This window comes from Notamacropus eugenii, chromosome 2 (genome assembly GCF_028372415.1).
Source record: "Notamacropus eugenii isolate mMacEug1 chromosome 2, mMacEug1.pri_v2, whole genome shotgun sequence".
NCBI lineage: Eukaryota > Metazoa > Chordata > Mammalia > Diprotodontia > Macropodidae > Notamacropus > Notamacropus eugenii.
The window spans coordinates 471,230,103-471,256,032 of NC_092873.1; the positions used below are offsets into that span (position 1 = coordinate 471,230,103).

The window sequence follows — 25,930 nt, forward strand, 5'->3', positions numbered from 1 at the left end:
ATCCTCAAATAGAAAACTTGACAATGAGTAGAGCCATCTCAAAGAGATTAAGGGATTCCTAGACAGTCCTTCTTAGCATAGGTTCCCCCTCATGGTCTAAATGGTTCTGGAGGTAATGAAAAATTAAATTGCAATTGTTCTTAAATATACCCTGGATAAATGGCGTAACATATCTGAACCCACCTCCCCCAGACAGAGTAGAACTGCATTATCATCTTTTATGATACCACCTTCCCCATATTTCTGTGAACCGTGATTTCCTCTTCTCCTCTTCTCTCTCCTATTATGCAGGAGTTGATTGTAGATGCAGAAGATACTTGGATCCGTCTGGAAGGACTTTCAGAGAATTCTGAATATACAGTACTCTTGCAGTCAGCCCAGGATGCTGTTCACAGTGTGATCACCACTGCTAGCTTCACCACAGGTGAGGAAGTAATTGGGGCTTTCACACATTCACTCCCCCACACACACCCCCAAATACCAACATGGTCCTTCATAATCCTGGCTGAATCCTGGCCTTTAATGGAGCCCCTGAAAGAAATTAAGCTGCCTCTTCCTGCCAAAGAATGTATTTCTTCTACTTCTGCATGCGTCTACAAACATACTCACTTTGACTAAAGACATGGTACGCTACATAAGACTTCCTCTGTGGCTACCTGTTTTAAGGAAGGACACCAAATAAAGCAGGTTTCCTCTTCCCCTTTAATCTAAAAGGGCTTTTCCACCAAAGAACATCCTATCCACCTTGGCCCACAACATCTTTGTCTTCTCAGATTTCCATCTATTCTCTCCATCTCAGGGAGAACACAAAGCTGGAACATCCTGTAAATTAGTGGATGAGTGAGTGCATGAATAATAATAATAGCTAGCTAACATTTATATAGCTTTAAAATTTGTGAAATACCATACAGATGCTATCTCACCTTATCTCACAACAATCACAGGAGGTAGGTGCTATTATTATACCCATTTTCACAGATAAGGAAACTGAGGCAAGCAGCAATTAAACAACTTGCAAAGGGTAACACAGCTAGTAAGTGACTAAAACAGGATTTGAACTCAGGTCCCCTATCTATTGTATCACCTAACTTCCTTGCAAATAATATAATAAATAATGGTAAACTAGTTTAGTAAGTATTTTATGTGCTGAATGTTATACTGAGTTCTGATAATAAAAATGCAAAAAGCAAGACATCCTTTACCTTCAGAAAATTTACATCCTAACAAGGGAATACAACACATAAAGCTAGCAGAGAAGTAGCCTGAGAGAAGTCTTTTTGTTGAGGAAGCCATGGGGATAGTGAGGTGGGTCATAGTCAGGGTATGCTGGTGCCAGTTGCCAACAGCTACTGGGTTGATTGTTAACATTTCAGTGTGAGCATTTACACTTTGAAAATCAGCAAATGCTACAAATCAGGGCTTGTTTTGTTGTTTTCTTGAAGAAAATGATGGAGAAAACAATAATGCAGATGAAACTCAAAAATATGCAATGCATGCTCTTTTTTTTTTTTTTGGAGAGCTGGTTGTTAAACATTTACTAGCACATCCTTGGCCATAGGACAACTGATTGACATAATCTTTCCAGAAATGGTGGTGTTAATTTAATTGTTTTATTCAGTTAGAGGTGGAAAACAGAGGAAGGAAAGGAAAAGTAAGCCTGCACTGCAAACATAGCACGAAGATGTCCAGAGAACACCAGAGTTAGGGGGTCAGGGTTGATGTATAAGACAAAGTCCTGTCCTAGTTTTCAGGACATAGATTATCATGACCATGTCTAGTTCTGAGTCCTTTACCTGCTACATAGGATTCATGTATGAGCATGTGCACATGTGTATTAGTGTACATCCAAGAAGCATATCTAAGGTATTTAGATTCTTACACATATAGTACAGGTAACTATATTCATACCACTGTCCTTGTCGGGTTAGTTTCTTTTCTTAAGTTGCCATCTTCATGTTGCTAGAGAGAGGTGAGTGAGTAAAAACCCCCTTGTACATATGCAGTTTATGAAATTGAGTCTAGATCAAGAGTTAGGTCATGAAGCAGAGGATGGAAGCCAGAGCAGCATGTTTACCAAGTAATATGCAGTAAGTATATATTAAATATATATATTGTATAATTTGATATATATATATATATATATATATATGCCCCTCTTAAGGCACTGAAGTCAATGATGCTCAGTCCTCACACCCTTTCAAATGACTTTTAAAAAATCTAGAAAATTGATATCGTGCCTGAGCTCTGGGTTCAAGATCTTCCCTGCATTGTCCCATTACAAGGAAAGAATCCTTCAAAGTTCTCTTCCAAGTCACTTTTGGAGTTTCCCAACAAGAGACCTAGGGATTATAAAGAGTAAATTGGAAAAGAAACTAGAAGCAGAGCAACCATTTAAATATTGTTAAAGAGTAAAAGCGAAAAGCAGTGAGCACCTGGATCAAGGTGGATATAGTGGAAATGCAAAGGCAGGTGGAGAAGCAAAAGAGATCATGGAGGTAGGATCGTTAACTGCACTTAGCTATTGATTAAAAGTGACATAAAAGGGAAGAGTCAAAAAATGACTTTAGCATGGCTTCTATCCATTCACACGGCTTCCACGCTAGCTCTGTCCTTATCTTCTCTTTCCTTGACAATTGTTGTTTTGTTGGTCAGATGTTTTTCAGTCATGTTTGACTCCTTGTGACCCCATTTGGTGTTTTCTTGTCAAGGATACCAAAGTGATTTGCCATTTCATTCTCCAACTCATTTTGCAGATGAGGAAACTGAGGCAAACAGAGTTAAGCTCCTACGCACCAAAGACTAGATTTGAACTCAGGAATAAGAGTCTTCCAGACTCTAAGCTCTATTCTCTGTGCCACGTTGCTGCTCAAGACAATTCTAATAGCCAACTAACTGATCTTCCTGCCTATGCCTCTTTGCATTCCTATCTACCCTTCACACAGTTGCCAAAGTAGTTTTCCTGCACCATGAGTCTAAGCATGTCACTCTCTGCCCCCTTCCCCTTCAACAAACTCCTGTAGTTCCTTATTATCTCTAGGATCAAATGCCTTCTTCTCTTCCTTTTTTCTTCTTTTCCCATCCTTCCCCTTCCCTTCCATTCTGTTCCTTTCCCTTTTCTTCACATTTAAAATCCTTCACAATCTGATCCCAACCTCCCTTTCCAGTCTTGTTCCACATCATTTCCCTATATATGTTCTACTGTCCAGCCACAGTGACCTTCTTTCATTGCACTCCACCTCCTGTCTTCACTATCTTTGCCCTGGTTCTACCCCATGCTTGGAACTCCCTCCTCAACTCTGCCTCTACCTACTATCTTTCATGTTTCAACCAAGCACCCCTTTCTGCATGAAGCTTTCCCTGACCCTCATAGTTTCTAGTTCTTCTCTACTATCACCCTCAAAAAAAACCTTGTAATCATTTTGTATATATTCAATGTAAACTTCTATGTGTTCATGTTGCTTCCTTATGAGAATGTCAGCTCCTTGAGATCAGAGACTTCTATCCCCAAGGACTAACATAGTTCTTGGTATATAGTACAAAAGGGTGCCTAATAAATGCTGGTTGATTAATTGATTGGTTTAGGGGGCTGAGAGGGGCTTTGAAGTCTCTTCCAGTTCTGAGATTTTGAAATTCTGTGACTTGGATTTTTTAATGAAGTGAATCATGACTTAAAGAGAATTATTTCCCTTAAAAAAAAAAGACATAGATGGCAAGTACTTGAAAGAAACTCTCTATTTGCATATTTATTAGACACAAACTTATAATTTCAACCCGAAAATGCACAAATTTCATTGCTAGCTATGCAGTATGAGCCTTTAATTCATGTTTTGGTAATGCTACAGCTAGCTGTCACAAGCATTATGATAATATCACAGAATGTTTCTGTCTTTTTGATGACATCTTGAATCCAGAGAGAGTCTGCAACCTGCCAACTAAAAAAAGCCAGGAACCACTTAGCTACTCCTTCTGGGGTGAAGTCTAGGCCCTCATCACGTGCAAACACACTAATATCTGAAGCAGGGCTATAACTAGGATGGAGTGATTAGGATTTTGTCCCAGAGTACTGAAATTTAGAGTGCTGATATCACTTACAGTCCTTCAGCAGGAAAAAAAACTAACCTTAATACCTAGAAACAGATTTCCTCCATTGGTAGCCATATCCCAGGTAAGCTCCTCCCTAGCCTGGCTCTGTGTTGCCTCTTCCCCACCTCAGCAGTTGCATCTTAATGTCTTGGGGATCATCACAGCCCTACACCTACCCTACCACCACTCAGCAGAGTGAACATTTCCTGCTGCTTGCCCTGGGTACAGAAAAGAAAAACTGAAACTGTAAGGGATTGTCATTTACACCATAGTATGAATGAGTTTCAACTATTTTTATGAAATCAGGTTTTGATAGAGGTCAAAGAAGGAGAATATAAAAGCACTGAGTCCCTGAGGCAAGGCTGGGGAAAACATCAAGAAAGGGAAAGGACAGAAAAGGACAAAGCTTGAGAAGTTATCGCTGTCTTTCAGCACCTTGCCTAAGGCCAGCATTGGACAAGTGGTGATCTTTTGTTGCCTCAGAACTATGGGTCTGAATGGTAAAGGTCAGAGATTTCTGAGTGGTGGGTAATGGAGCTGCCGAGTATTAGTTGATTTTAATGGAGATCACCTGCACATCCTAATGCCTTCTAAAACACTGATGCAGAAAAAAAGCCTAAAACTGGATCCCAAGAGGGAGAAGGATCCATCACCTGTCAGGTCCTATACCCACTCCCAGCAGAAAAAAAAAAAAGATAAGACAATTGTTTTAAGCATACTCTTTGTGGCTGATTTAAGAAATCTGGGATTTTTCTCCAAGAAAAAAAGAGAGGGGAAACATATTACAAAACACTTCTTTTGATCAAGATGTCTTCTCTTTCTGTGTTCCTGCCACACAATGTACAACTATTTCATTCCTTCCATCATGTTAATAGCTGCCTGTCCTGTTGTCTCTGGTGTTTGCACAAGACTCAGGGGGGAATTATATACAAGTAGTATGGAAGGGGAAAAAATATAGATACATTATTTATAATTTACTGTCGCCTGAAATTTCATCCAAGGTCTACTTGTCTTTTAAAGACATGAATATAAATGAGGAAACAAATATTCCCCACAGAGCAACAGGGCTTGGTGAAATGATCATCCTCAAGGCAGTTCCTTTTGTCTGATTTAATGCTATAAGAAGCAAACAAGACTTTCGCTAAAACCTGTCATCAGAGACCTGTGGAGACGATAAAAATGGGTTATCAAGACCTTGGGGTTAAATAAAAACATTTGGTTGTGGATGTGCCCAGAGATGGGCAGGTATCTCTCTTGCCACCTTCACATGGGGCCCCTCGGATCCTTTGTCCCCTGTGTCCCAGATGCTGTGCTGTAATGCCCAGAAGGCTCATTTTAGCGAGGGTATCTGTTTTTAAAGCTGTGAACAATTAGGAAAGGAGCAAGCTCTGGCTCCTGGATGGAAAATATCTTGAAAATTTATGTAGTTAGCAGAAATATCCTAGTCAGGAAAAGTGGGTATGGAGAGTGACCCCTCAGGGTAGATAATCATTCATTCAATATTACATCTCTGCTCACAGGGAGAGAAAAGATGAGTTTTTGTTTAAAAGGAAAAGGAAAGAGAAAGCGTGAGTGGGAGATGTGTGGGTGGAGGGATGTCAGTTTCTTTTCTGCTGTATGTTGTGCTGGATAGCTTAAGCAGACTTCACCAAATGGAGCACTTTTCCCCCTCAGCACCCTCAGAGAGAAGGGAGACCTATCCCACTCTGTTCTCTCCTTAGGGTGAGACGGATGGCTAATAAAATTGAAAGTGCTTTTGTAGTCTGCTCCTCACACATATAAAATACACAGACAGAGAGATGGACAATATTGAAAATAGTAATTGGGTCAATAGGCAAGATTCACCAAAAAATGAGTGACGCTCAAGTACCATACCTCCATATTTGTCCAGTATCACTAAGGATTAAGCTGTTTCACTTCAGAAAAAATTCTGGATACTTAAAGTTTCCCTCTCCTTTGTTCATCAAAACTTCAATACAATTGAACTTTATTCTATAAAGACTGGTTGAGAAAACTGGGGAATACATAAGTCTAAAGATGAGAAGATGAGAAGAAGGGTCAGTACATGGGGGTTGTCTTTGAATAGGTGAAGGTCTGTCACATGGAAGAGTGTCTAGACCTGTTTTGCTTGGTCCTAGAGGGGAAGATGAGGAGATGTGAGGGGAAACTGAAAAGAAACAGATTTAAGTTTAATGTTGGGAAAAACTTCCTAAGCAGGAAAGCTGCCCAACAGTGAAATGAGCTGCCTAGGGAGAGAAAAACTCACTTCCTTTTAACTGGAGTTGATCGCGGAAAGGTCAGTTGGACACTTACCTAGGATGGTTATAGACAGTGTTCTTGTGCATCAGTTAGACTAAATTATCCCTAGATGCTTTAAAATTCTGAAATACTTTATCTTGTAAGGGCAATTAGGTGGTACAGCTGGGACCTGGAGTTAGGAAGACCTGAGTTCAAAACTCCCCTCAGATGTTTACTAGCTTTATGACCCTGGGCATGTTGTCACTTAACTTCTGTCTGCTTCAGTGCCCTCAACTATACAATGGGAATCATAATAGCATCTCCTTCTCAGATTTGTTGTGACAATCGAATGAGATAATAGCACTTGGGACACAGTAGGCCCTTAATAAACGTTTATTTCCCTCCTTCTTTCCTCTTACTTATGGTGAGACCAATGTTCTTCTCATTTCCTCCTGCTGCCTCATTTTATTTCTTCTTAAGACCCCAGGAAACTCCAAAGACAACATCATCAAAGCAGAGACGGCATTGGATCTGGAGTCTGAGGATCTGAGTTCAAATCTAACCTCACTTACTAGCTGTATGATCCTCAGGCAAGGCACCTAACTTCTGCCTGCCTCAGTTTCCTTAACTATAAAATGGGGATAATTGTAGCATCTACTTCTCAGGGTTGTTGTGAGAATCAAATAAGATATTCTTTGAAAAGCACTTTGCAAATCTAGCACCGTCTAAATGCTATTATTATTAATTACGTTAATTATTAGATTATATTGATAAGCACATGTATATGCTAGCTATTATTATTAATTGCATTGCTTATTAACTACATTATCTTATCAAACATTATAAATGCTAGCTATCATTATTGTTACTTACATTACTTCTATCATCTTAGTTAAAATAATAGAAATGTAGCTACCGTTTATAGATCACTTTAAATTTATAAAGCACTTTTCATAGAAGATCCCATGTGATCTTTACAAACAGTTCTGTGAAGTAGAAGCCATTATTATACCCATTTTAAAGATGAGAAAATTGAGACTTAGAAGTTAAATGACTTTGTCAGGGTAATACAGCTAATAATACCTGAGGCAGTATTTAAACCTAGGTGTTCCTGTGAGTAGAGGACTCTATCCATTATATCATGGTGTCTTAAGACAATCACCACCTCTACCTGTGTTGATTGAGAGGCAGTACTGTTAAACAGCTGATTCACCCAAGATCGTAAGAGGAGTAAGGGGCCAAGATGAGAACAAGGTTAGTTTCCTTCCCTTTCATTCTCTCCTCTTATTCACTGCTGCCCTAGAACACCCTGTGAATATTCTACACAAAGCCATTTCTAAGCAGTTCTTCCAGTGAATGCACCAACACTATCAATAGTAAAATTACCTTGGGAAACACTTAACCATGAGACATTTCAGGGTCCTTATCAATGGAGGTTGTTTCTGTCCTAACTCCTATAATAACTCTATTTAAGCTAAAATATTTTCTTCCCAAAAGTTTTCCTAGCCCAGAACTCCCCTTGCATCAAAAGAGAGAAACTCCTCATTTTCCAGTGAATCTGATAACCTTCCTTGTATGTACGATTATGATTGCCTGTAGGTCCTGAGAGTGAATTTCTGTGTGCAACAGTGACAAGATATGGATCTTGCAGACAGAAGGCTTGTATTTCAGGGCATTTTCCAACATGAGTTGCCCGTTCTATGCACATTATTTAGTTCATGAATTGAAACTCCTGAAAGTAAAGCATGAAAGAAAAGGGGAAAAAAAGGATAATGGGACAAATCCATAAAAGCAATAACAGAGAAAATGGTTAGAAGAGGGAACTCAAAATTTATACTTCAGAAATTTTAATTCCAAGAGAAACACAAAGAAGGAATAAACAAGGATATAGACCATGAATCGATAATAAAATTTCAGCATAGGCAAAAAGGAAGAAGAATTAATGAGAAGAACAAAGATATGCTTAGAAAAAGGGATGGGAGAAAATCCTAAAAAAACAAAAGAAGTTGGAGAGGAGGTGAAGAAGGGAGATTGTGAACTAATTACTGAGAGGAGAAAAAGGGCAAAAAGAGAGGAAAAAAATCGATAACCAAATAAAAGGATAAGAAAACAATAAGCAAAGCCACAAAATTAGGGGAAAGGATGACAAATGTCAGTTAGGTGGCGCCACAGTGCACAGAGTGCTGGGCTTGGAATCTGAAAAACCTGAGTTCAAATTCATTCTCAGACATTTACTAGCTGTATGACCTTGGGTAAGGCACTACCATTTTTGCCTCAGTTTCTCCATCTGTAAAATGGGATAATAAGAGGATCTATTTCCCAGGGTTATTATAAGGATTAAATGAGATAATATTTATAAAGTGCCTCACACAGTCTCTGGCACATGGTAAGTGCTATACAAATGTTAACTATTATCATTGTTACATGGAATTTGAGGGGAAGGTGGAGGGGACAATAATCTGTAGGGAAAGGGTTGCATCAAAGTAGCTTAAATAAAACTAAGTAGTGGGATAAAGTATTACAAGTAAAGTTAAAATATTTTTAAAAATTAAAACTCCCAGGCATACCAAAGACATAAATAGGGGAAAACACAAACATGATTTTATAACATTTCATATGAATGGGATAACGATACAATTCAACAAAAATCAACAAAATCAGATGAATGAATCAGAGAATAAAACCCTACAAACTTGTTTACAAGTAATACACCTAAAAAAAAGCAAAGAGGCACATAGAATCAAAACGAGAGACTTGAACAAAAATTACTATGCTTCACATAAATTAAAGTAGCAGCTATACTATCAGATATTGCTATCAAGCAAAAATAAAAGTTCACAATATCACTAAATATAAACAAGAAAATTCGAGTAGTAAGGGAACCATCGACAGTGAGCCAAGATCAATATTAAATTTATATATATGAAATGACATAACATCTAAATTCAAGTAAAAATGAACTGAAATATAAAAAATAACACAATAAGAGTAGGAAAGTTTAATTTCTCCTCAGAAATTGATAGATTTAGAAGAGAAATAAATAAAACTTAAGTTATAGAACTGAACATACTAAGAATTTAGAGCTAAAAAAGTGGAGAACCTTCTGAATGGGACTACTAGAGATTATGCATACCTAGTAGCACTATATGTGACTTTTACAAAAATAGACCACATATTAAGGCACGAGAAAATTGTAAATATATCTAATAAAAAGCAGAAACAACAAATGTGCCCTTTGCCCACTATAATGTGATAAAAATAGCAATCAATCCATAGAGTGAAAGTCATAGACCAAGATGAATGGGACAAGGAATAAAAATCATAAAAATAAATAAAACTATGTAAATAATAATGATGAGACAACAAATCAAGATTTCTCAGATACAATGGAGGCAATTCTCAGAGTTTAACGCTGGTCCCTACAGATATATACTAAGCAAAAGAAAGGAAAAGAGAGAATTAGTGAAGTGAATATGCAATTTTTTAAAATGAGAAAAGCAACAAATGAACAAACCTAAAATAACCACAAAGGAAAAGATCTTCAAAGATAGAGGAGACAGAGATAAACTGGAAAGACCATAGAAATGATTCACAAAGCTAAAAGCTGTTCCTTGAAAAGACTGACAAAAATGATAAAAATTATAGTCAGTATGAATAAAAAGAAGGGGTCAAAAAATCGAATGAAATAAAAATGAATGTGGTGAAATCGTAGCAAATGCAGAAGGAATGAAAGGAATCCTCAGAACCTACTAAACATGGATATATGTCAACAAAACTGAGAATTCAAAAGAAATACAGATTTATCTAAAAAATTATAAAATACCAAATTAATAGAATACCAAATAAGGATGTTAAATAATTCAGTATCATCAAAGTAAATTGAACTAACTATAAAGAAACTACCAAAAAACTACCAAAAAAAATCTTGGTCCAAAGGGATTCACAAATGACTTTTATCTAACTTTTAAAGAACAATTAGTTCCTATACTACAAAAATTATTCTCAGAAATTAAGAAACCCTTCCACCAAAGTCCTTTATGAGACAAACATAATCGTGATACCCAAACTAGTATGAATGTAAGCCTTTCCTACATATATTGATGCAATCAAGTGATATTGTTTCATTTTGGTTTTAATATGATATTAATTGTTTTCCTAATGTTGAACTATCCTTGCATCCTTCCTAGTATAAATTCAACTTGATCATAGTTAATGACTTTTGTATAACTTGCTATGATCTTTTTGCTAGGGTTTGATTTAACATTTTTGAATTGATATTCACTAATAGTATTGATCTATATAGTTCCTTTCCTATTTGCTAATGAAATGATGACTTACTTTAAAATTCCTAGAGAATCTGTGAAGAAACTGTGACAAGGTAACAATTTCAACAATGTTGCAAGCTACAAAATATATCCACAATAAAAGGTCTGTTTCATTTCCATCTCTTATATTCTCCAGCTGTGTAACAACAGACAAATCACTTAATTTCACTGATCCTCAGTATTTTCATCCATAAAACAGGGATAATAATACTGTACCTCCTACCTCCTAAGTTTGTTGTAAAGAAACCATTTTATAAACGGTAAGGTACTTTATAAATGGAAGTTCTTATCATTCAGTCAATTGACAAAGTGTCCCTTTCTATTCTTGACAAGGTGAAGATGTGTGGACTAGATTACAGTGGAGCTAGGATGATATGGAACTAGTTGAATGACCAGACCCAAAGAAATCATTGATGGATTAGTGTTGCCCTAGAGAGAAATCTCATGCGATAATAGTCCAGAGACCAGTTCTTGGCTCTATATTGTTCAACATTTTCATCAATGACTTGAACAAACTCATAAAAGACATAATTATCACATCTGCAGATAACATGACCCTGGGAAAAATAGTTATCATACTGAACATCAGAGTCAGGATCTAAATAGATCTTAATAAGCTAGAATTATGGGCCTAAGCTAATGAGATGAAATTTAAAAGGATGCATAATGAGTTTTTAGAGCAGCTTGGTGGTGCCATTGTGGATCAAACACCTGGTCTGGAATCAGGAAGACCTGAGTTCAAATCTGGCCTCAGTCACTTACTAGCTGCATGACCCTGGGCAAGTCACTTCACCCAGTTTGCCTCAGTTTCCTCATAGGTAAAATGAACTAGAGAAGGAAATAGCAGACTTCAGTATCTTTGCCAGAAAAAAAACCCAAATGGGGTCACAAAGAGTCAGACATGACAAGAACAACAAAATATGAGATTGTATACTGGGATTCAAAAAATTAACTTCACAAGTAAAAGATAGGAAAGCTATGATAAGACAACACAATTACAAAAAGGTTCTGGGGGTCTTAATGGAATACAGACTTAATACAAATCAACAATATGATGTGACAGCCAAAAAAAAACTAGTATCCAGAGTAAAGAAGGTGATAATTTACTTTACCCTGGTCACACATACCTGAAGTACTGTGTTTACTTTTTCAAACTGCATTTTAGAAATGACATGGATAAACTACAATCTATCCAGGAAAGGTCATCAGGGATGATGAGGGGTCTTATGTCAATATAAGGATTGAAGGAATTGAGAATTTTTACTCTGGAAAAGAGAAACCTTTTTTTTAGGGAAAAGTCATGTGGAAGTTGAATTAAACTTGTTCTGTTTGATCCAAGGGGGCTAGCAGAAGCAATGGGTAGATATTTTTAGACTTGTAATCAAGCAAAACACCCCAACTTTTACAGCTGTTTCAAAAGGTACTGGTTTTCCCTCCCTACAGGTCTTCCCACTGAACCAATGAATACTTGTCAGGATACTTTTGAGAGATTCTTCCCATATAGATTTGATTAAATAGACTCTGGCTCCAATTCTGAGATGCTAGATTCAGCAATATTATAAACTATATTGATTGAAATTAATCATTCTACAAGGGAAAAACAGCCACCTAGTATATCTAACACTCTTCAGTCCAAGTGATCACAACTTCAGTCTTTTTCATCATGGGAATCAGTGCCATCAGTTACTCATGAGAGTCCTTATTTCTACTCTCCAATTTCTTCCTCTCCCTGCAACTATATTTGTTAGTTATTCCAACAAAGAGAGAGCTATGACGCCTTCTTCATTTGGTATTTAGGAAAAATTTATTGATATAATTGGTTGGGCTCACTGAAAAACAATTAGTAATTCTAATTGTCTTTAAATAATGTATGTCTTGACATGAAAGCTGCAAAAATAGTTTCAACAAATATCAGCAATACCCTTTATACAGAACCTTTTATAAAACCACTGTTGCATTTTATTTGATTTTTTAAAAATATTTGGATAGAAAACCAGTCTGGTCTCTTTAAGCAGTCAGGTTATAAAATGAAGAAACTGTTCACAAAAGGGGAAGAGACTCTCTTAGTGATAAAGAGTAATATGCAAATGAAAGGATAGTATTTTCTACCATTTTGAGAAAGGTCATTACAAAATATGTGCAGAAAGGTAACAAATAGTGAGCCTGCAGTGACATTAGCAGGAAGATATTCAGACCTATTAGTGATTATAGATTAACAGGGAGGTGTGGAGCAGATGGAGTGCTGCACTTGGCATCAGGATCCTGCCTCTAACACTTATTAACTTAGCTGGTTAACCACTGGCAAGTCAAGTAATCTATCTCCGCCTCAGTTTCCTCATGTGTAAAAATGGCAATAATAATAGCACCTACCTTACAGGGCTGTTGGCAGGATCAAATGAAAAATTAAATGAAAAGCACTTGGTAAACTTTAAAGTTCTAAATAAATATTAGCTATTATAATTGAGAGGCAATATGGCATAGTTGCTAAAGAGCTTAGCCTCAAAACAAAGGAGACAGAGGTTGTCTGAATGCTCTGTTGTTTGTCCTTGATCTGAAAGAGGACCATGACTTCAGGGAAATGATGCCATGACTTGCAAGTAAATTGGATTTAAGTGAGAGAAGGCTGTACAAAATCATCAGCCTCACTTTCTCCTCCTGAGCCATATGGGTCAGGTGGCAAGATACAGATCAGGATGCCTGGAGATCACCCGGGATGCAGTGGGAGAACTTGGCCCTTTTAAAATAAGGTCTTTAAGAGGTCTCAGTTTGACTGGGGCAACATCCTTTCAGTGATTAAGGCTAGGTAAAAAATGTGGCAGAGAATGATCTCTTTTACCTAGTCAAAAAAGAAATATGAATCTGGGAGGGGAATACCCTCAGGGTTTCTGCCCAAAACAGAAACAATTACAATTTACATTCACTCTTAGGCAATTAAGACCCAAACAATGAACAAGTGGGGCTTAGTCTGGGACCAATTGTTGGCCAACTGATGAGAGCCAGAATGATTTGGGTTTAAGGCATGGTCCTTAAAAAAGAAATCTAGCTTGTAAACCCAAGTTATCTTGGGAGGTTTCCTATGGACAGATTGCCTGCAGATAAGGGTATATCTTATGTGAACAGAGGGAAGAGAAAGGAAGGGAAAGAAGAAAGGAATTAAGAGAGAGAGGGAGGGAGGGAGAAAGGGAGGGAGGGAGGGAGGGAGGAAGGAAGGAAGGAAGGAAGGAAGGAAGGAAGGAAGGAAGGAAGGAAGGAAGGAAGGAAGGAAGGAAGGAAGGAAGGAAGGAAGGAAGGAAGGAAGGAAGGAAGGAAGGAAGGAAGGAAGGAAGGAAGGAAGGAAGGAAGGAAGGAAGGAAGGAAGGAAGGAAGGAAGGAAGGAAAGAAAGAAAGAAAGAAAGAAAGAAAGAAAGAAAGAAAGAAAGAAAGAAAGAAAGAAAGAAAGAAAGAAAGAAAGAAACTGTGCTGCCCAACTGGCCAGTCCATTGGGTCCCCAGTGGGGCAGCTCCTATAACTCACATAAGTTGTGAAGAGGTGCATGACATTAGGGAAGTGATGCCATGGCCTGCAAGTGAATTAGATTTAAGTGAGGGAAGACTATGCAAAGTCACCAGTCTAACTTTCTCCTCTGGATCCAATGAGGTCCATCTGAGTCCAGTGGCAAGATATAGACTAGGATAACTGGAGATGGCCCTAGGAATTCTCTAGGAAACTCTGCAAGACTGTAAATTCAAGAGAATTCACATTGCAGGCTGACCTACATTAACAGTAGTTCTCTCATCTTAGAGTTCTGTAGACCAGAGAATTCAAACACCTATTTGCCAGCTGGAAACACTCCCTAGTGCAGCCTGAACAAGATTAAAATATAATTGGGAAATATTTAACAAAATAAATAAAAATAGAGCAGAACACAGAAAATGTTAATATGTGGTTTCCTAAGTCAATAAGCATTCGGTGAGGATTCTTATGTACCTTTATTATCTCCTTCTCCTATTTGAGTTTGACACTACTTCCGTAAATCAAGGAAATCAAAACTCTAGACCTTTCATTGTTTTCCTAGAATAGTAGCCTAGAACTGATGAGACCAAGAACCAGTAATAGTGTCCTGGGGTAGCCTGAAGATGAGAGTAAATTGATAATCCTTTCCCCAAGGATGACTGAAAGTAAATTGTTACGTGAATGGAAACTGGAATGTTTCATTTGCAATTAAGAGTCAACATTTCTTTTAATCTTTGCCTTAATATGGGAATTAAGTTGTTTATAAGAAGAAACAATTTTTTGTTTTCTTAATTTTAAAATCATATTTCTTAAGGAAAATCTAAAGTTAATGGATCAAAGGTTATACTCAGTCTGATGAGGGCTGGAAGGGGGGTACAGGAACTCCAAGACTGGAAAAATGGACTCAAGTATTGTTGAGGTCAAGGTACAGATTCATAACATTTTTCACTGGGCAAGAGTTCTTAGGGAACCTGCAGCCTTAGAGGGGTACAGATAAAGTTTACATAGGATACTCTATAGTATCACATGTGCCAAGTATGCTAGCTCAGGGTGGGATTAGGGAGTAGTTAAGGAGTGGTTAGTTCTTAAAGGAACTTGTGCTTTTGGTATCTACTAGGCAGGTATTTTACCCAGAGTTCATCTGGAAGTAGCCCAAGGGGGGCTACATGGAAGTGTGGTTTTAGTCCTGAAACATCACTAAGACAACTAAGGGTCCAAGCTGACTAAGAAATACCCAGGCTACTCTCATCAATGTCTTGTTAGACAAGATAAATGTAAGGGAGTCTAAGTCTAGGATACTTATGATTGGTTAGTGAGTAGTAAATGTCATTATGACCCATAGTCAGATCAGCCAGTACACAGCTGGTTCAGACTAATAAGTTCTACAAGTGCAGCTGGCTGCTGTATCAGGAGAGAGATAAAAGTTGTTGATGGGGCAGACTGTGTCCTTGGACTGGGGAGAAACTGCTTGGGATGGGGAGAAACTGCTTGGGATAGTATTTTGAGGCTAGAGGGAAATGTGATTTTTAAAAAGAAATGTGATTTTAGAATTGGGGTCCAAGCACATGCACCCAAGCATCCCATCAAGCTCTCTCAGTTAGTTACCCCTATTCAACTAGGCCCAAACTATTGTAAATAAGTGACCACCCTCCATTTGCTCCAGTTGTCCAAAGTGCCAATGTAACCCAAAGTGGAATTAAGATTAACATCATGTCATTGAACTAATGTTAGTAACAAAGGATTATAGCCTATGACGTATTTCAAGTTTTTTTATTATTATTACTAAATAAATTTTACTGAACACCAACAGTTTTACAGAATCACAGAACATGAAAGTTAGAGAGCATCTTAGCAGATGTAGAATTCCACCCATTCCCTCCAGCTCCAAATCTCTCCAGCACACCCCAGAAGTACTGATCTAGCCTTTGCCTGAAAATTTCCAGGGAGTTTGAAGCCACTGACACCCTAAGGAGCCCATTAGAATGTGAATTAGCTCTGATGACTACAAAGTACTTTTGACATCAGACCTAAATTTTTCCCTGCAGCTTCTGATCATTGCTTCCACTTCAAAGCTCTAGGACCCAATATAACAAATCTAAACATTCTTCAACTTGATAGCCCTTCAAACACTTGAAAATAGCTCTCATGCTTCCCATAAACCCTGTCTTCTCCTGGCTAAATATCCCTAGTTCTTTCAATAGAGCATCTTGTGACATGAACCTGATGACCCTTGATGTCCTCACCCTCTTACTGGCATGATTAGTTAATAAATAATCTGTGTCAGGAAAACTAGCGGAACCAATGAGGTTGCTGTGGGGTCTGCCTTCTGTGACTTAACGCTGTCCCTTTTTGTGACCTATCCACAATCTACTCTATTGGATCATTTACTACATACAGAAGCCTTTTCTAATTTGAACTGCATTATACCTAAAGTGTGCTGATTTCAGCTGGATCATTTTTGATGTGCTAAACCATTTTTGATATCTATTAATGACCATTAGCGAAGCTGGCATCTCTTTAGACAGCAGCTAAATTTGTTAAGCTATTCAAAGCCATAGAACTCCATTGTTTGTCAATATATTTTTATTTATTTTATTAAATGTCTCAATTACATGTAAAGAATTTTAACATTTTTTAATTTTTGAGTTTCAAATTCTTTTTTCCCTTCTCGACCCTCCCCATTCCTTGAGAAGACAAGAAACTTGATAGCTTATACATGCAAAGTCATGCAAACATATATTCATATTAGTCATGTTGCAAAAGAAAACACAGACAAGAAAGATAGGAAGCAAGGAAGGAAGGAAGCAAGGAAGGAAGGGAGGAAGGAAGGAAGAAAGGAAGGAAGGAAGGAAGGAAGGAAGGAAGGAAGGAAGGAAGGAAGGAAGGAATTTTCTTTGTTTTCTTTGGGATTACATACTTCACAGTGGTATAGTCGGGTCAAAGGGTACTCACAGTTTTATAGCCCTTTGGGCATAGTTCCAAATTGTTCTCCAAAATGGTTACATCTGTTCACAACTCCACCAACAGTGCATTAGCATCCCAATTTTTCCATATCCCCTCCAATACTTGTCATTTTTTTCTGTCATGTTAGCCATTCTGATAGGTGGGAGTTGGTACCTCAGAGTTGTTTTAATTTGCATTTCTCTAATCAATAGTGATTTGGAGCATTTTTTCCCATGACTATTCATAGCTTTGATTTCTTTTTCTGAAAATTGCGCACAGAACCTCATTCTTTTATCCTAATAAAGCTATTTATTAACAAGGCATTAACTTTGTAATTACCTCTTAACAAACAAAATCATGGAACAAACTTCAAAGTAGTATATTCATAAAGCAGCCAAATTTTGTGTTGCTCAAATGAGAGTCTTTCTTTGTAACCTAGTGCTCTGTATTACTTACGGCATTGGATCTAAATCTTTCAGTGTCCCTCTGATTAGGTACCAGTTGACTGCTAAGCATTATATTGCACCCTGAAACTAAACTCCTTAGGTCCAATTTTAACTAACTAGCAATTGTTCTCTAAATTGGATTGTTTCCACCCAATCTGTGAGATGAGTAGTAAATTACTTCCTCTCCTTCTTTCAATTCTCTTAAAAATAAAACCACACAGTAAAATAGTCATTTGACTGTTTGGTCCACTACAGAAATTTTTTTGAACCAGAATTCCATCTCCTGAGCTTGGTAACTGGCTTGAGCTGCATCTGGTTCTTTAATTACATGTGTGATGGTTTGGTAGAAATGCATCTCAGTTCAGCATCTATTTGTTAAGCACCAATGTGTAAGGTACTGTCGTATAAGGAACTGGGATACAAAGACAAAACAAACAGTCCATCAAAGAGATCGCCCTCTATTGGATAAGTAATCCCTCTATTACTACGTGCTGACTCTTAAAATACTTTGCAATATTTAAGTCAACAAGCATTTATTTTTTATTAACTTATTTGTTTTCAGTTTTCTACAATCACTTCCATGTATCTTAGATTCCCCCCCCCACCCTTTCTTCCCTGAGACAGTATGCAATTTTATATAGGTTCTACACATATATTCTTATTAAATATATTTTCACCTTAGTCATGTTGCATAGAAGAAGTAAAATGAATGGGAGAAACCATGAGAAAAAAAAAAGATAACACAAGAGAAAATAGTTGGATTCATTCTGCAATCCAGTTCCATATTTCTTTCTCTGGATGTGGAAGGCATTTTGCCTCCAGTCCATTGGGAATTTTTTAGGTCCTTGCATTGCTGTGAAAGGCTAAGTCTACCAGAAAAATTCCTCTCACACTGTAGTTGTTGCTGTGTACAAAGTTCTCATGGTTCTGCTCCTTTCACTCAGCATCAGATCATATAAGTCTTTCCAGGCCTCTCTGAAGTCTTCCTGTTCATCATTTCTTATAGCACAATAGTATTCCTTTACATTCATATACCACAATTTTCAACAAGCATTTATTAACCACCTGAAATGCACTAGACACTGGGATTACAAAGGAAGGTGAAAACAGAACTTACCTTCAAGGAGTTTACAATCTAGTGGTTTATAATCTGATTTTTAAAACTTTATAAACTTTCACACACATGTAAATTTGAATTAAAATTATTTTGGTGATGGTGGATGAAAATTGAGTCTTTTGTGTATGTGTGTTTCAACACAAAAATGTTTTCTATATTATGAACATGTAAATCACTAAACTTGTAGAGGAATAGAGTTCAGGTCTAGAGCTGAAATAATCTCTGCTGCCAGCAGTGCCCAAAGCATTAAACTCTCACTAAGGGGCACTTCATTTGCATCTCCTCTCCTTAATTGTTGTACTCATCAACCATTCTCTCTAGTGATTGCTGCTGCCATACTTACTCCACATCTACTTCCTGTTCTGTAGGACCAAGAAGATAAGATATGAGACAGGACTAGGTAATAATCTGATCAACTCATTGTACTAATTTCATATGGGAACTTCTCAGAAACCCTCCTCTGGTTTCTAAACCAAATGTGCATTCTAAATAACAAAAACCTTTTGAAGGAAACAAATATTTTACATGTCCATTTTAACTTGTATAAAATAAATTCCTGAAGAATTTCATGAGACTGGCAGTGTAGTATGGTAGAGATGCCAACGTTCTCTGACTTGACAGATAAATCCTGGAGGATTTATTCAATTGTCTGAGACAAATAAATTAAATGATTTGCCCAGGATCACACAGTCAATAAATGCAGAATTCAGGATTTGAATCCAGTCTTCCTGACCCCAAGGTGAGAATACCACCCACTATTTTATGTTGTTGATTTAAGTAATGTTGATGTACAGCAGTAAGGTCCATCCCTTTCATTTATGAGAAGTCTGGTTTTGAAAAGGGTGGTAAAAGAACTTTTCTATAAAAGAAAAGAATGAAATTGACTTTTTGAAGGATATAAAACACTTCCTTTCATATGTGAACAACTTGTTTGCTAAAAGGATCATACAAAAGCATTTTAAAACATTTGAAATTGAAAAACATTTTAAATCTACTTATGAAGAAATAGTTTCTCTAATAAAATGAGAGATAGAGGCTATTAGGAAGATAAAATAGAGGACTAATGAATTAACAAGGGCAGAGAAATTACTGAGGCTTCAGGACATTGTGATCTCTCAGCTCATTTGCATGTGACTGTTTTTAGAGTTTGAAAGGTTAGAAGTTACAAAATAGTAAATCAATTGACTGTTTAGATATCATGGGAAGATTTTAAAAATGAACTCTATTTCATACCTGATAGAAAGGTGAATTTCATGAATTTTACTTGATCAAGGAAAAGATGAGTCACTGACCACAAGGAGGCTCTGTTTCAAGGCATTAGAGGAAATGGAGAAGCCATCAGAAGAGCCAGCTAACAGAAAGGCTTCAACAGCAGTGCTCAGATGTGATGATTAGAAGAGAAAAACTTCTTTGCAGATTCGCCGAAGAAAAGTCTGGAAAAGTGGTTTCTGGGAAGCTCATTGGAAGAAAGCTGAACTCAGAAATAGTTGACGCTATTGCTTTCCAGCACCAAATACAGATTCAAAGAGATGAGGCCTCTGAGATATACCTAGTTGCTCTCTCGTGCCCTCTTTGGTACAAGAGGGAGAGATGAAGCAAAAGAGACAGGCTATGAGTCTGTTTTGCGGTAAGAAGAGATTTGGAGTTGATTGAACAAAGCACAATTCTGTTAAGTGAAGGAAGAGCCGGCTGAACTTGTCTTCGTTGTCCAGAGACTCATCTGAGTGATTTTGATCTGAACTTAGATTTGCTGTAAGAGAAGACTGAAAGATAATCAAACAAAGCAGAATACTGTTGAGTGAAGAGCTGACTGAGCGTGTCTGCTGTACTCAAAGAAAAGACTTGAGGAGCATTGCTGTTCTCTGGCTAAAGTGAACCCCTTGTCACTTCTTGTCAGTTATTTCATAGGCTTTCAGAGCCCCATTAAAGACAACTGTGACTTGAAAGGTTTTTTTTTACTATTTCATCAACTCAGATGAAAAAGGAGAGATTTTGCCCGGCAGGAGAGTAACGAAGACCAGAAGGGAAGCAGCTAGTAGAGCAGTGTCCTTGTGTGGTGTGGATTATTGCTGAAGGAGCCAAGGACATCAAGACTTGATATAGAAAGTTGTGAGATGCCCTTGGCATATATCATTCTCCACTCATGTGCCTCCTGCTAGGTTTCTATCATTATGTGCCCACTCTTTTCTATAGATACTACTGTGGAAGAGTGTGACCCAGGTTTATATGTAGACTTATGTTTTGATTCTTCCTGAATTTTTACTATATTGAGTAACTGTGATGATTATTCTTGCTTTTGCCTTATTGTTAAGTAAATGTTTCACATTTAAAATGTAAAGTCATAATGGTGACTGATTTATGTAAAGATGTTCTAAATGTACATTGGTTGGAGCTGAGGAGTTATAATGGCAAATGGTAGGAATATAATCACATACACGAATATAAACACAATAGGGTTACTATCACTTAGTACACTAAGCAAGTCATAACTTGGTAGTTATGTGGCAGTGGTCCTTCTCTGGAAAATACAGATCTGCCAGCGTGAAGGCAGGTTTGGTTAAAAAAAAAAACCAACCAAGAGCAAGAGAAAGGGGTTGTGTTGCAGCCAGATTATACCTCTATATGAATTAAATGAATTAATAAAAATGAATAAACTTATTACAGATGGGGCTCATTGTAAAATCTTTATAGAATTGTTTGCTGTCATGGAAAGGGAGGGAGGTAGAAATATTTGGAAGTCAAAATTTTATAAATGAATGTTGAAAATTATCTTTACTTGTAATTGGGAAAAAATACTATTAATAAAAAAGAAAAAAAACAAAAATAAAATTCATTGAAAGATTAAGGAACTTTTGATTTAAATGATAGAAAAAATGTTAATGTAGTTTAAACAAAGGTAGCTCAATAAAGAATTGAAAAAAATCTCTGGGGGCAGTATAGTACACTGGTAAGTTTCTATGACAACTGTCCATGCCATCCAATGTGTTCCCCGTCGATTACTAATTGGCCAGCCACAGTTAATTAGCTTTTAGTTAGATAGAGTTACTAAACATATATGGCACAAATAACTGTTACAGAAATGTCACCCCCAAAGTCTAGGGCACCCTCTCCCACAAATACACACAGAGCCAATGGGGAAAGTGGGTACAGACTTAAGAAACAACATCAAAGTCTTCACAGAGAAAACACACAGAAATGTGTAATGCATGCCTTTTGTCAAATAACCATGAGGGATTTCTGTTGAGTCCCAAGCCTTTTTAGAGTTCATAGTGTTACTTTTCTATGCCTCCAAAAGGTCCTAATCTCTCATGCAATGTATCAAGTTTGTCTTCTCTCAGCTCCAGGCTATTCTCTCCAATGACATGGTCAATATGGGAGTGAGTGTTGAGAAGGACATTCTCTCTGGACTAAACCACCCCTTCCTCTGGTAGAAGTGGCCTTCCTTAAAGCACTCTGGAAGCATAACTAATGTGTTGCTAGAATTGTTCTCATACACATAGACCCATAGGTTCATCTCATTTTTCCAGCCAATCCCTTCTTATGATTTGATCCAGTGATCTGAAGCACTTCAATCCTCCCCAAAATACATATATACATGTATCATGAAGTCACATTTGAGATCACACCCACAGAATATACACCAATAGGATCACCAGTGTTTTAGATCTGAATGGGACCTTCAAAACAATCTAGTCTAACCCCATCATTTTACAAGTGAGAAAACTGAGGCCCAGAGAGTTTAAGTAACCTGCTGAAGGTCACACAGGTAACAAGCAAAAAACCAAGGATCTAAACCCAGGTCCTGTTACTCCAAATCCAGCATACTTTTACTTCTACTTGCTACTATATTATACTGTCTCTCTTTTATATGTATGTGTATGTCTATACATGTATATGTATACATGCAGCTATATGGTACACATATGCTGCATAGATACATACAGCTATGCATATATACATGTATAGATACACATGTATATGTTAAGCACTAAAGCTTAAAACCATACTGAGACTCTTGAGATGTCCTATATAATATAGCTTTCTAAAAGGTTTACTATAAGAATATTACCCCAAAATGGCTCTTCTCCCCTAAAAGATTACCAACCTTTGTACTAATTCCTAATCCTCTGCTTCCTAGAGGTTTGCCTGAATGCATTCTTTAAGACAATAAGGAGTGGTGCTTAGGAGCCTCAGGAACTTTCCAAAGGTGGCTGACAAATTGATTGCCTGAAATGCTTACTGATTTGTTATGATCCACACATAAATGACCATAATCAGCAATTTTACGAAACTATAAAATATATCTCATATGGATCGAATGTACTTTTTCTCACAGCACAATTCAGGTATTCGCCTTATTGTGATAGCTTCCAGGTAGGTGTTCTGATGTATGCATATATGTATGTATGTACGTATGTATGTATGTGTATAGATATATTTTTCCTCCTTCCAAAACCTATTTTGGCTTTCTCTGCTGGGAGGGACTATTATAAATAATTAAAGAAATGACCATTCTTAGGAAATCTCCCTTTCTCCCTGTCCAGGGGGTCGGGTATTCCCTCATCCTCAGGACTGTGCCCAGCATTTGATGAATGGAGACACCCTCAGTGGGGTTTACACCATCTCCATCAATGGGGACCTGAGCCAGAAGGTCCAGGTGTACTGTGACATGACAACAGACGGGGGCGGCTGGATTGTAAGTAACTATGGGATTTCTCAGAGCCTCTCAACATTCATAGCATTCCACAAATTCACCTTTTTTCTTATCCATCACCACAATTCAACATGCCTCATTTCCTCAGTTTCCTGGAAACTCTGCTTAATAGCCCAGACACAGATAGGTTGAACAATATGGAAGCAAGTAAGATTAAAGATGGGAGGAGGAACCAGGAATTTGAGAGACAAACCAAGATTCTCTACCTTCCCACCCATTCCTTTCCCAAGCATTGTTAATTCGGAAGGAAAAGAAAGCAGAAGAGCAAGTTTTGGAGGAGTCTTAAACACTAAAGGTCCCTGAAAATTTTCTAATATTCTTGGTGAGAGCCACCATGACAGTAGTGATGGGGATGGAGATGGTGACAGAAGCAGGATGCTGAGGTCTTGAATCCTGAACAACCCTGAAAAAGAAAAGAAATCAAAATGAGCTTAATTCCAGATATTTAGTAGGACCACACAGAAGTTCTTCGTGAGCCTTAACTATAACAGGGAAACGGGTTGAAGTGCTTTTGTAGTTCTACACACCAGTAGGTTGGATGATCTCTAGGAGAGGCTCTTTCTTCTCAGTCCTACTATGTAAAGTCAGATATTAGGAGCCAGATAGAGGCATGCAGACCTATCTGGGATCAGGACCTCAGTATCCCTGTTCTTGTCACCATCTCTATATCCCCATTACTACTATCACTCTGATTCTCACAAGAATATTTGGGAATTTGGGGGGACCTTGAGTGTTCAATACTTTGAATTCAGAAAGGTCTCATTTTCTGTGCCTCTTGATAACTATGCCAGGGCTCTGATCAGTGCAGGCTTGAGTGTAAAATGAATGACTCTCCATCAATGCTTGCAACAATGTGGGCTATCTCAGAATGAATGCGTTTGCACAGGTGGTTTCCCATGCCTGGAATGTACTCTGTTCTCATGCCACATATCAAAATTCCAAGCTGCCTTCAAGCGTCTGTTCTGGAGGCCTTCCCTGTTCATCCCCATTTCTTCGTGCTTTGCTCTGCCATCATTTTTTTTGTTTATTTTTACTCTCTGTGGTATGTACTTATCTCTGTTTATGCTGAATCAACTCAACTCCTTGGAACTGGAAGGCAGGTATGACTTTGTTTTAACCATTGTGTCCCAAGTGCCTAACATGGTGCCTTGCACAGAGTAGGTTCTTAATAAACATTGCTTAGTTTGAATTTTTTTTAAATTGGAATGCTCCTAATGCCTGATCCCTGGGCAGCTGAGGAGTAAGGGATAAGAAGTCCTATATCCCAACCTTCTCCCCAACCAACTCCTATCTCCCCCACACCCACCCCCACCCCACTCACTACTCACATACAGAACTAGCCTTTTCAAATTGCTGAGAATGGGTGGTTTTTGAAGAATTAAATGGTACCTCTGTTCATAACAGCTGCTCTTGGGAGTCATTCCCTTTTATATCTCTGACATATGTGTGCCTCCTTCTTAAAGCATAATTGGAAATTGAAGTCGAAGCTGATTTATTGGAGGGTAAATGAAATTAGCACTTAAACAGCTTGGAAAGTGAATGATTTGCAGTTACTTTGCCTCCAATAGGATGGTGTCAGTCACTAGCTGATGAGAGCTATTCCCTTTCTTTTGAAAAACTCTAATTTAACTACATGGAAAAGCATAGGGCCAAAAGCATCTCTTCTAACCATTCAGAAAGATTTATGCATACCTGTGTTGTTGTCTACATTCAGAGAGTGAACATGATTGCCAATATCCTATTAGGAGAGTGTAGACATGGAAAGGGGAGCAAAGCATCTATGAAAATAGCAGGCCCAATACTAATGCCTTGTTTTGTTGCAGAGAGAGGCAGAGAGAGAGAGAGAGAGAGAGGAAGAAGAAGAAGAAGAGAGAGAAAAGAAAAGAGAGAGGAGAGGGGGGAAAGAGAGAGAGTAAGAGAGAAAGAGAAAAAGAGAGAGAGACAGAACTCAAATCTGCCTGATGTTTGCCTAGTACCCATCCTTAGCACCCATTCTCATTTCTCCCCCTTGCCTTTTTAGGTGTTCCAGAGACGGCAGAATGGCCTGACAGATTTTTTCCGGAAATGGGCAGATTACCGTGTTGGTTTCGGAAACTTAGAGGATGAGTTTTGGCTGGGTATTGACCCTCTGCTTTTCTTTTCTGTGCACTTTGACATTTTGTCCATCTCTTCCTTCTCTGTATCCATCTTGGGTTATGAGGAATTCTCTTCCCACTTACCTGCCCCGTCTCCTTGTGTCTGTTTAGAAAGCTGACAGCTCCCAAATCATTCTCATTCCCTTTCACTCTGTTTGGCTTCTGTATTGATCTGTTTTTATCTTATTGTGGTGTTTCCTCCTTTGTGCTATCTCTTCCTAGCCTCATTAACAGTCCGTTATGTTGACGGGATTTGACATGAGAGAACTACAAAGGGAGAGAGCTGCCCAGTTGGGGCAAATGGCAGAGTGAGTTTACAGGGGGGTCTTTCATCTCCAAGAAGCAAGGTACCAGCCAGCCTTAGTTAGGTCACAAGAGAAATGAGTCCAGTCACTTTGCTTAGCTCCACAAAGAAATATTATTACCCGCTTCAGGAA

The 25,930-nt window shown here is 37.9% G+C and overlaps 1 protein-coding gene across 2 annotated transcripts in view; it reads left to right on the forward strand.

Annotated features, from left to right (window-relative positions):
* Positions 1-25,930, forward strand: part of TNR (tenascin R) — a 111,985-nt gene that overhangs the window by 71,793 nt on the left and 14,262 nt on the right. For both annotated transcript variants that reach the window (XM_072648566.1, XM_072648567.1), the window contains 3 exons: positions 292-424; positions 23,189-23,340; positions 25,379-25,475. In XM_072648566.1, coding sequence (XP_072504667.1) covers positions 292-424; positions 23,189-23,340; positions 25,379-25,475 — 382 coding nt within the window. The remainder of the gene's footprint in view (positions 1-291; positions 425-23,188; positions 23,341-25,378; positions 25,476-25,930) is intronic.